The following is a 12,872-nucleotide window of genomic DNA, read 5'->3' on the forward strand; positions in this document are numbered from 1 at the left end:
CACGGGATACATGCGGACGTGCATTGTCCTGTTGGAACAGCAAGTTCCCTTGCCGGTCTAGGAATGGTAGAACGATGGGTTCGATGGCAGTTTGGATGTACCGTGCACTATTCAGTGTCCCCTCGACGATCACCAGTGGTGTACGGCCAGTGTAGGAGATCGCTCCCCACACCATGATGCCGGGTGTTGGCCCTGTGTGCCTCGGTCGTATGCAGTCCTGATTGTGGCGCTCACCTGCACGGCGCCAAACACGCATACGACCATCATTGGCACCAAGGCAGAAGCGACTCTCATCGCTGAAGACGACACGTTTCCATTCGTCCCTCCATTCACACCTGTCGCGACACCACTGGAGGCGGGCTGCACGATGTTGGGGCGTGAGCGGAAGACGGCCTAACGGTGTGCGGGACCGTAGCCCAGCTTCATGGAGACGGTTGCGAATGGTCCTCGCCGATACCCCAGGAGCAAGAGTGTCTCTAATTTGCTGGGAAGTGGCGGTGCGGTCCCCTACGGCACTGCGTAGGATCCTACGGTCTTGGCGTGCATCCGTGCGTCGCTGCGGACCGGTCCCAGGTCGACGGGCACGTGCACCTTCCGCCGACCACTGGCGACAACATCGATGTACTGTGGAGACCTCACGCCCCACGTGTTGAGCAATTTGGCGGTACGTCCACCCGGCCTCCCGCATGCCCACTATACGCCCTCGCTCAAAGTCTGTCAACTGCACATACGGTTCACGTCCACGCTGTCGCGGCATGCTACCAGTGTTAAAGACTGCGATGGAGCTCCGTATGCCACGGCAAACTGGCTGACACTGACTGCGGCGGTGCACAAATGCTGCGCAGCTAGCGCCATTCGACGGCCAACATCGCAGTTCCTGGTGTGTCCGCTGTGCCGTGCGTGTGATCATTGCTTGTACAGCCCTCTCGCAGTGTCCAGAGCAAGTATGGTGGGTCTGACACACCGGTGTCAATGTGTTCTTTTTTCCATTTCCAGGAGTGTATATGCAAGGTGCAACATAAGTGATGCACAGAACAACAGAAGTGAGCAGTACAAACTAAAACAACTTGGTGCGAGTGAGACAGCAATGCTCTGAGTATATAAAGGTTCAAGTCACTGGTACACGGCATGGTGGAGACAGTACCGCGTGCACGTTTGCTACAGTCAGCCTGCTCTGATACAGTTGGCAGTTTATTTAAGTTTACACTTGTGGTGACACTACACTCAGTGCACTCACACTCACATGCACTAGTAGCATGATACGCACATCTCACCCTTGTGAAAATAGTGCACCCAAGTGACAGAGGAGATGCTGGCGACCCAATGAGAGATACATCCGTCGAATCCAGAGCAGCGGCAGCCAGTGCCGATGGGGATGAGGGGAAGGGGTGGGGGGTGGGGGCGCCGGACCTTAGGGCCAGCATGTGTGGAATTGCGGGCAAGCCCGAGGGCAATGGGCCCATGCGGTGCTTGATAACAGCACCGGGGAGGATGCTGTCACCATCTCTGCATCATCATCAGCGGGCATGTTCCAATGTGGAGGAAATGGGGCTGGAGCCACTGGCGATGATGGCAGAGGTGATGATGAGGGGACTGGAACAACAGGCTGCAGCAATGGACCCGAGGCTAGAGATGAACCATTGCCTAGCACTGGGAAGCTGGAACCCAAGGCCCTGCAAATGGAGAAGGCAGCCAATTTGATGGGGGTGCCTTCACAGCAGGCAACAATGGGCTCGAGATGGTGGGCAGTGGGAGGGGGTCAGGGGGGCTGCAGCAATGGGGGCCACATCTGCAAACCCGTAGCTTCCAGCAATGAGTGGGAACACAGCTTATCAAATTGGTGTGACATCAGCCTGTCAGCTGTACGCATGTCACATAGACAGCGTCCCTGGAGGCAGACAACAGTGGCCGGTATCCACTTGGACCAGCAACCAAACTTTCACGCCCGGAAATCCCGGTGCAAAGTGGCCAAATGAATCCTGCTGTACCAGGTGCCATGCCAACCATGAGGCAACTCAGCTGGTCTCTGCTCCCCCCCCCCCCCCCCCCCCCATATGTGTGAAGTGATAGGTGCTCAGAAAATGGAGAAAATTGTCTGGTGAACAACTCACAACAGGCTTCTTCATTTGGGACTTGAACGTACACAATAATCGTTCTGTCTCGCCATGTTATTGAGAGTGGAATGGTGGATCCGTAACATGACGAATGCCATGACGGGAACAAAACAATTGAAATATATGAGAAATTTACTGGGGCCCATTATCATAAACTAAGGTAGAATGCAACCCCTCAGTAGAAAAATCCTCAATAGCATATGAATTGTGACCTCAGCCAATGCCAGTGCACACTGGAGAATGTAAGGAAACCGGGAAAATGCATCCACAACTAAAAGCCAATAGGATTGCAAGAAGGGACCTGCAAAATCAACATGAATGTGTTCCCGTGGCTGGGATGGAGTAGGCCAAGGGACAAAGACATCCTTGGAGCTGCCTATTGTCAGGCACACTGCTCACAAGCCGTGATAACAAAACACATAATTTTGTAATCAATCCCTGGCCAAAAACATGTCTCCTAGCTTGCAGTTCAATGCTCAGAACTCCCCGGTGGTCCTGCTAGAGAAGGCAATAAACCTTGCACCATAATGCAGCAGAAATGACTACTCTGGGAGAGAGGTCTTCCATGAGTAACAGCGAAACACCATCAGAAACAAAGAGGCAATACCATAAGAAAAAACAGTTGTTCAAGGGGTTCAAAGCCCGATGCGGCAGTTTATCTGGCCAGCCCTGTTGAGCAGACTGAACTACCTGGCAGAGGATTGGGTCAGCGGCAATGGCCACTGCTATATGTGAGCTCATAATTGGGAATCCTCGATGAGATCCTGCATTTCAAAATCAGGATGGAAGCAAAGCAATTGTCAGGATCAGGACCAACAGGAAGGCCAGACAAGGTGTCCGCATTGGCATGTTTAGACGTAGGTCAAAAATGGGTTTTGTAATTGTAGCGAGACAATAACAGCACCCAACATTGTAGGCAGAGTAGTGTCTTGTCAGGCAAGGAAGTGAGGGTTAAGCAAGGAAACCAAGAGTTTACAATCAGTAATAAGGTGAGATTTGGAGGTGAAAAAATTTCTGGAGAGGATAGACTAAGGCAAGAGCTTTTTTTTCTGTCTGAGAGTAATGCTGCTGGGCTGCAGTGAGAGATTTAGAGGCAAAGGAAGCAGATCGTTAACCGTTCGCACATCAGTGCGCTAGGACCCCACCAAGGCCATACTATAAGGCATCAGTCGCCAACAATGTGCCGGTCCAAAGAGAAAATAGCTAAACAAAGGGCCAAGAGTAGTTTGGATTTCATTTGAAAAACATGTTTGCAATCTGGGCACCCAAGGAAAGTTACATTCGCGCGTAACAAGGCATGCAACAGGTGGGCCAATGTGGCTGCCACTGACAGGTATTTATGGTAGTAGTCTACCTTCTCTGGGAAGGCCTGAAAGCTTCTTTGTGGACGAGGGATGAGGCATGAACATAGCAGCCATCATGAGATACCTTGAACCCCAAATAAACATTTGAAGGTGGAAATAAACTGAGTTTCAAGAGGTTACACTGTAAGCCTGTGGACTGTAATACAGAAAACAAAGTGCGCAGATTTTTCAAGTGATTGACTGTGGAGGAGCCCGTGACTACAATATCATCCAGATAATTAATGCAGCCCAGGACAGTCAGTTGCTCTAAAAATCGTTGAAAAATACCAGGCTACTAACCACACCAATAGAAAGGCACAAGTATTGACTAAGATGCAAAAGGAGTATTCAAAACCAGAACTCGTCAAGACTCTTTGTCCCTAGGAACCTGCAGATACACTTCAGACAAATCAATTTTAAAGACATACTGGCCACCCAATATTTTTGCCAATAGTTCCTTCTGGCATGGAAGAGGATGCGTATCCATGATTGACTACGCATTGACACAGGTACTCAAGTTGCCACAGAGGCGAAGTTTCCCTTATGGTTTCTGAACTACAGCCAGTGGAGACAACAGTCCACTAGCCATAACAGGTTGCAGTAGTAACAGTCTGGATGATTGACTGATCTGACTTTGTAATATTAACCAAAGCGGCCTTGATGCGCCGGTACTGCGAATGGCCGAAAGCAAGGGGGAACTACAGCTGTAATTTTCCTGAGGGTAGGTTTGAAAATTTAAAAACGGAAAGGTGGAGGTTAAAGCTATATATAGTGGGAATTAGTGAAATTTGGTGGCAGGAGGAACAAGACTTCTGCTCAGGTGAATACAGAGTTATAAATAGGAGCGTGGGTAAGTTACTATGAACATCATAGTGAATGCATTATTGTAGCAAAGATAGATACGAAGCCCACACCTACCACAGTAGTACAAGTTTATATGCCAACTAACTCCACAGATGACGAGGAGATTGAATAAATATATGATGAGATAAAAGAAATTACTCAGATAGTGAAGGGAGATGAAAATTTAATAGTCATGGGGGACTGGAATTCAGTAGTAGGAAAAGGAAGAGAAGGAAAAGTAGTAGGTGAATATGGAATGGGGGTAAGGAATGAAAGACCATAACTTAATCATAGCTAACACTTGGTTTAAGAATCATGAAAGACGGTTGTACATGTGAAAGAGGCCTGGAGACACTGGAAGGTTTCTGATAGATTATATAACAGCAAGACAGAGATTTAGGAACCAGGTTTTAAATTCTAAGACATTTCCAGGGACAGATGTGGACTGTGATAACAATCTATTGGTTATGAACTGTAGATTAAAACTGAACAAACTGCAAAAAGGTGAGAATTTAAGGAGATGGGATCTGGATTAACTGAAAGAAACATAGGTTGTAGAGAGTTTCAGTGAGAGCATTGGGAAACAATTGACAAGGATGGGGGTAAAGAAATATAGTAGAAGAAGAATGGGTAGCTTCGAGAGATGAAATAGTGGAGGCAGCAGAGGATCAAGTAAGTAAAAAGATGAGGGTTAGTAGAAATCCTTGGATAACAGAAGAGATGTTGAATTTAATTGATAAAAGGAGAAAATATAAAAACGCAGTAAATTAAACAGGCAAAAAGGGATACAAACATCTCAAAAATGAGATAGACAGGAAGTGCAAAATGGCAAACCAGGGATGGCTAGAGGACAGATGTAAGGCTGCAGAGGCATATATCACTAGGGGTAAGATAGATACTGCTTACAGGATAATTAAAGAGACTTTTGGAGAAAAAGAGAACCACTTGTATGAATATCAAGAGCTCAGATGGAAAACCAGTTCTAAGCAAAGAAGGGAACGCAGAAAGGGGGAAGGAGTATATAGAGGGTTTATACAAGGGTGATGTACTTGAGGTCAATATTATGGAAATGGAAGAAAATGAAGGTGAAATGGGAGATATGATACTAACTGTGTGAAGAATTTAACAGAGCACAGAAAGACAAAGTTGAAACAAGGCCCCGGGAGTAGGCAACATTCCATTAGAACTATTGATAGCCGTGGCAGAGCCAGCCCTGACAAAACTCTACCATCTGGTGACCAGGATGTCTGACACAGGCGAAATACCCTCAGACTTCCAGAAGAATATAATAATTCCAATCACAAAGAAAGCAAGTGTCGACAGGTGTGATAATTACTGAACTATCAGTGTAATAAGTCACAGTTACATAATACTAATACGAATTCTTTACAGATGAATGGAAAAACTGGTAGAAGCTGACCTTGGGGATGATCACTTTGGATTTCATAGAAATGTTGGAACACATGAGGCAGTACTGACCCTATGACTTATCTTAGAAGATAGATTAAGGAATGGCAAACCTAACGTTTCTAGCATTTGTAGATGTAGAGTAAGCTTTTGCCAATGTTGACTGGAATACTCTCTTTCAAATTCTGAATGTGGCAGGGGTCAAATACAGGGAGCGAAAGAATATTTACAATTTGTACAGAAACCAGATGCCAGTTATAAGAGTCGAGGGCCATCAAAGGGAAGCAGTGTTTGAGAAGGGAGTAAGACAAAGTTGTAGCCTCTCTACCATGTTATTCAATCTGTATATTGAGCAAGCAGTATAGGAAACAAAAGAAAAAGCTGCAGTAGGAAGTAAAATCCATGGAGAAGAAATAAAAACTTTGAGGTTTGCCAACGACATTGTAATTCTGTCAGAGACAGGAAAGGACCTAGAAAAGCATTTGATCGGAATGGACAGTGTCTTGAAAGAAGGATGTAAGATGAACATCAACAAAAGCAAAACGAGTATAATGGAATGTAGTCGAATTAAATCAGGTGATTAGATTAGGAAATGAGGCACTTAAAGTAGTAGATGAGTTTTGCTGTTTGGGGAGCAAAATAACTGATGATGGTTGAAGTAGAGAGGATATAAAATGTAGACTGGCAATGGCAAGTAAAGCGTTTCTGAAGAAGAGAAATTTGTTTACATTGAATATAGATTTAAATGTCAGAAAGTCTTTTCTGAAAGTATTTATATGGAGTGTAGCCACGTATGGAAGATAAACATGGATGATAAATAGTTTAAACAAAGAGAGAAAAGAAGCTTTTGAAATGTGGCGCTACAGAAGAATGCTGAAGATTAGATGGGTAGATCACATAACTAATAAGGAGGTACTGAATAGAATTGGGGAGAAGAGGAATTTGTGTCACAACTTGACTAGAGGGAGGGATCGTTTGGTAGGACATTTTCTGAGGCATCAAGGGATCATCAGTTTAGTATTGGAGGGAAGCATGGAGGGTAAAAATCATAGAGGCAGACAAAGGCATGAATACCGTACACTAAACAGATTCAGAAGGATGTAGGTTGCAGTAGTTACTTGGAGATGATGAAGCTTGCACAGGATAGAGTAGCATGGAGAGCTGCATCAAACCAGTCTCTGGACTGAAGACAACAACAACAACAACAACAACAGCAACAATAGGTTGCACCACCCTTAGATGTTGAAATTTATCAAATTTTGCTTTCAGTTGATCTTTCATCTTCAGCTTGTATGTATTATTTAATGTTGTAAAAAACACAAATTTTTTAGTAAAGAATGGCGCTACCAGAAAATATAAAACACGATAAATCCAAGAGACAAACAATTGTACATGAGCTACATGCTGGCTCAGTTGTATAGATGACATACAATGTGTTCTAGATATACCATGTTTTATATTTTTGGATACTATCATTCTTTGCTAAAAATTGGTTTTTATAAGATTTTAATAACATAGACAAATTTGCAAATGATCATTACTGGTCAAAATTGGTAATTAAATAAAAAATTACTTCCGATTAAAGTTTGACACAAATTAAAAAAAAATTGTTATCATTAATTGCATTACATTTACAAAGTGTCGTAGTATATGTATGACCCCAGAATTTGAGAACAATTCTAATAGTTATATAAATAGTTGTAAAATATCCCATAAAAAATAAACAGAATGGCTTCAACAAATTAACATAAGATCATCCTCTTCACTAGTAATGCTGACTGAGTACAGTGATTATTCCTATTTATAGTGACAAGAAAATTTCGCAAAAGCGAGAACGCGAGATTAGTGGGTTTTAGTGAAATAACATGAAATCGATGGTTTTTGAGAGGTATCGCGACATTTGTAATTCTACTGTACAAAAATGTGATGAATTTGAGGACATCAGTTTACTAATATTCATAACTAATAGTTATCAAATATTAAAATTCCATTTTGACTTCTGATCACCTCAGGCTGAGGCTCGTGTTTAAATTAAAATAACAGTTCATTTCCCACATAACAAACATTGATGTGATGACAAAAGCGGCACTGAATTTGGCAAAAAATAACTCCGTATTTAGTAACAAATAATACAGATTTTTCCAAAAAGCTCCAAATTTGGCAAAAAATGGCAAATTTGACATAAAAACATAGAACTTGGCAAAAATCACAAATTTGGCAAAAAACAACACTGATTATGAAAAAATCAGCAACTGTCAAAAAAAAAGTTGGAAATCAAAACACCAAAATTGTAATTAAATTTGGCAGAGAAATTGCACCGAACATGTCAAAAAAAATGATATTGAGATTTCCAAACAAAAAAGCACTATTTTGTTAAAAATAGCAACAAATCTGGTAAATGTGACAGAAACGACTATGAGTTTGGCAAAAATTGCAATGAATATGGCAAAAATAACAATGATCTGGCAATAATAACTAAAACTCTGGCAATAACTAAAGAATTTTGAAAAATAAAAATGAATATGGCAAAAGTAACAAAAAATTTGGTAAAAAATAATGTCAATCTGTTAAAGAATAAGACCAATATCGGCAAAAAAAAAAAAAACCACTGAATTTGGCAAGAAATAATAGGATATTTGGCCATAAAATGAAATGAATTTTTCTTGTCTGTAGCTAGTAAGGATATTCATAAATTATATGAATTCTGTACATTTCACATTTCCTGTTATTTTCATTTCTACATTTGATATAAAAATATTTGCTTGGAGAGATACAATTTGCAAGAAATTGCCAGTACACTATAAGCTGTATCACTTACTGAGTTAGCAGTAAATTGTAAGCTATACCACATACTCAGCACATGGAAATCGTTGTTGTACTTAGATATAATAATGGTGTTATTTATCAATGGAAAATCCAATATTGTCAGTTTATCTATTTGTTGAAGTTAAATACTTATTTTTGTATTTTCCTTTTCTTTTCAAAGGTCTGTGAGTACCTCACAACCCATTCGATGTGACAAGCTGCAAGCATCAGAAGTGAAAGATATTTTGCTGTGCTTCATGTTTGTTGTAAAATACTTGGGAGATGAATATTTAGTGAACTGGTGGCAGCAGTGCTCTGAGACAGATACACTCAGCTTCTTCAGGTGTATTGAGTGAGTTTTCTTTCTTCTCTAAGGAGGCACTGCCTCTTCTCCCTACTTTCTGAGAATCATGATTACATTTTATAGTAACGTAACAATTTTTGTACTTAGGAACTTTCATGCATCATCAGCTGTCTCACAATATTTGAAATTTTGTTTCTAGGATGTGCTTGCATCAGTTTAAATATATTGGGAAACGTCAGATTATTGGAAGAGCAAGTGGCAAACCAGGAACAACTAAGGCAATGACTTTACCAGCTCGAATGCAACCTCCAGATTTTTCTGGTGATGGTGAAGCATTTAATACACACAGTGGAAGCAGCAGTGTTGGAAGAGAGAATATGCAGCAGTTAGGTGAGCGTTACAAAATTATGGCATTGAAAATTATTTATTTGTACTTGTTTTAAGCAAAGCAAAGAAATATTGTTAATGTCATCTATTTGAGACAGAGCACAATCTTGGATTTTGAAGGAAATTAGACACATCAGTTTCAAAAGAATCTTCATGGTGTTTTCTGTATTCAATTCGGGAAAATCCCAGAAAATCACAATTAGGATCACCATTTGGGGTTTTAACCTCCTGCCCACCCAAATGGGAGTCTAATTTCTTACTGTTGTTGTTTTGAACTCAGTTTCATTTGCCTCACTTGTTTTATTTGTAACTTCTTGTATAATAAGGTTCCAGATTGTTTGTACTGGGTTGAGAGAGAGAGAGAGAGAGAGAGAGAGAGACCACACAGTACGTATGTTTGCTTATATATATATATATATATATATATATATATATATATATATATATATATATATATATATATATATATATATATTGTTGTGGTCTTCAGTCCTGAGACTGGTTTGATGCAGCTCTCCATGCTACTCTATCCTGTGCAAGCTTCTTCATCTCCCAGTACCTACTGCAACCTACATCCTTCTGAATCTGCTTAGTGTATTGATCTCTTGGTCTCCCTCTACGATTTTTACCCTCCACGCTGCCCTCCAATGCTAAATTTGTGATCCCTTGATGCCTCAAAACATGTCCTACCAACCGATCCCTTCTTCTAGTCAAGTTGTGCCACAAACTTCTCTTCTCCCCAATCCTATTCAATACCTCCTCATTAGTTACGTGATCTACCCACCTTATCTTCAGCATTCTTCTGTAGCACCACATTTCGAAAGCTTCTATTCGATTCTTGTCCAAACTGGTTATCGTCCATGTTTCACTTCCATACATGGCTACACTCCATACAAATACTTTCAGAAACGACTTCCTGACACCTAAATCTATACTCGATGTTAACAAATTTCTCTTCTTGAGAAACGCTTTCCTTGCCATTGCCAGTCTACATTTTATATCCTCTCTACTTCGACCATCATCGGTTATTTTACTCCCTAAATAGCAAAACTCCTTTACTACTTTAAGTGTCTCATTTCCTAATCTAATTCCCTCAGCATCACCCGACTTAATTTGACTACATTCCATTATCCTCGTTTTGCTTTTGTTGATGTTCATCTTATATCCTCCTTTCAAGACACTGTCCATTCCGTTCAACTGCTCTTCCAAGTCCTTTGCTGTCTCTGACAGAATTACAATGTCATCGGCGAACCTCAAAGTTTTTACTTCTTCTCCATGAATTTTAATACCTACTCCGAATTTTTCTTTTGTTTCCTTTACTGCTTGCTCAATATACAGATTGAATAACATCGGGGAGAGGCTACAACCCTGTCTCACTCCCTTCCCAACCACTGCTTCCCTTTCATGCCCCTCGACTCTTATAACTGCCATCTGGTTTCTGTACAGATTGTAAATAGCCTTTCGCTCCCTGTATTTTACCCCTGCCACCTTCAGAATTTGAAAGAGAGTATTCCAGTCAACATTGTCAAAAGCTTTCTCTAAGTCTACAAATGCTAGAAACGTAGGTTTGCCTTTTCTTAATCTTTCTTCCAAGATAAGTCGTAAGGTCAGTATTGCCTCGCGTGTTCCAACATTTCTACGGAATCCAAACTGATCATCCCCGAGGTCGGCTTCTACCAGTTTTTCCATTCGTCTGTAAAGAATTCGCGTTAGTATTTTGCAGCTGTGACTTATTAAACTGATAGTTCGGTAATTTTCACATCTGTCAACACCTGCTTTCTTTGGGATTGGAATTATTATATTCTTCTTGAAGTCTGAGGGTATTTCGCCTGTCTCATACATCTTGCTCACCAGATGGTAGAGTTTTTTCAGGACTGGCTCTCCCGAGGCCATCAGTAGTTCTAATGGAATGTTGTCTACTCCCGGGGCCTTGTTTCGACTCAGGTCTTTCAGTGCTCTGTCAAACTCTTCACGCAGTATCTTATCTCCCATTTCATCTTCATCTACATCCTCTTCCATTTCCATAATTTTTTCCTCAAGTACATCTCCCTTGTATAAACCCTCTATATACTCCTTCCACCTTTCTGCCTTCCCTTCTTTGCTTAGAACTGGGTTTCCATCTGAGCTCTTGATATTCATACAAGTGGTTCTCTTCTCTCCAAAGGTCTCTTTAATTTTCCTGTAGGCAGTATCTATCTTACCCCTAGTGAGACAAGCCTCTACATCCTTACATTTGTCCTCTAGCCATGCCTGCTTAGCCATTTTGCACTTCCTGTCGATTTCATTTTTGAGACGTTTGTATTCCTTTTTGCCTGCTTCATTTACTGCATTTTTATATTTTCTCCTTTCATCAATTAAATTCAATATTTCTTCTGTTACCCAAGGATTTCTATTAGCCCTCGTCTTTTTACCTACTTGATCGTCTGCTGCCTTCACCACTTCATCCCTCAGAGCTACCCATTCTTCTTCTACTGTATTTCTTTCCCCCATTCCTGTCAATTGTTCCCTTATGCTCTCCCTGAAACTCTCTACAACCTCTGGTTCTTTCAGTTTATCCAGATCCCATCTCCTTAAATTCCCACCTTTTTGCAGTTTCTTCAGTTTCAATCTGCAGTTCATAACCAGTAGATTGTGGTCAGAATCCACATCTGCCCCTGGAAATGTCTTACAATTTAAAACCTGGTTCCTGAATCTCTGTCTTACCATTATATAATCTATCTGAAACCTGTCAGTATCTCCAGGCTTCTTCCATGTATACAGCCTCCTTTCATGATTCTTGAACCAAGTGTTAGCTATGATTAAGTTATGCTCTGTGCAAAATTCTACAAGGCGGCTTCCTCTTTCATTCCTTCCCCCCAATCCATATTCACCTACTATGTTTCCTTCTCTCCCTTTTCCTACTGACGAATTCCAGTCACCCATGACTATTAAATTTTCGTCTCCCTTCACTACCTGAATAATTTCTTTTATCTCGTCATACATTTCATCAATTTCTTCATCATCTGCAGAGCTAGTTGGCATATAAACTTGTACTACTGTAGTAGGCATGGGCTTTGTGTCTATCTTGGCCACAATAATGCGTTCACTATGCTGTTTGTAGTAGCTAACCCGCACTCCTATTCTTTTATTCATTATTAAACCTACTCCTGCATTACCCCTATTTGATTTTGTATTTATAACCCTGTAATCACCTGACCAAAAGTCTTGTTCCTCCTGCCACCGAACTTCACTAATTCCCACTATATCTAACTTTAACCTATCCATTTCCCTTTTTAAATTTTCTAACCTACCTGCCCGATTAAGTGATCTGACATTCCACGCTCCGATCCGTAGAACGCCAGTTTTCTTTCTCCTGATAACGACGTCCTCTGGAGTAGTCCCCGCCCGGAGATCCGAATGGGGGACTATTTTACCTCCGGAATATTTTACCCAAGAGGACGCCATCATCATTTAATCATACAGTAGAGCTGCATGTCCTCGGGAAAAATTACGGCTGTAGTTTCCCCTTGCTTTCAGCCGTTCGCAGTACCAGCACAGCAAGGCCGTTTTGGTTAATGTTACAAGGCCAGATCAGTCAATCATCCAGACTGTTGCCCCTGCAACTACTGAAAAGGCTGCTGCCCCTCTTCAGGAACCACATGTTTGTCTGGCCTCTCAACAGATGCCCCT

At 41.5% G+C, this 12,872-nt stretch overlaps 1 protein-coding gene across 1 annotated transcript in view; it reads left to right on the top strand.

The window, feature by feature from the left end:
* The window catches only part of LOC126262335 (dedicator of cytokinesis protein 9), a 356,303-nt gene that overhangs the window by 248,263 nt on the left and 95,168 nt on the right, over positions 1-12,872 (top strand). Inside the window, exons 25-26 of the mRNA XM_049958894.1 lie at positions 8,694-8,864; positions 9,016-9,206. Of these exons, the coding sequence (XP_049814851.1) occupies positions 8,694-8,864; positions 9,016-9,206 (362 nt within the window). The remainder of the gene's footprint in view (positions 1-8,693; positions 8,865-9,015; positions 9,207-12,872) is intronic.

This window comes from Schistocerca nitens, chromosome 6 (assembly GCF_023898315.1).
Source record: "Schistocerca nitens isolate TAMUIC-IGC-003100 chromosome 6, iqSchNite1.1, whole genome shotgun sequence".
In the NCBI taxonomy this organism is placed as follows: Eukaryota; Metazoa; Arthropoda; class Insecta; order Orthoptera; family Acrididae; genus Schistocerca; species Schistocerca nitens.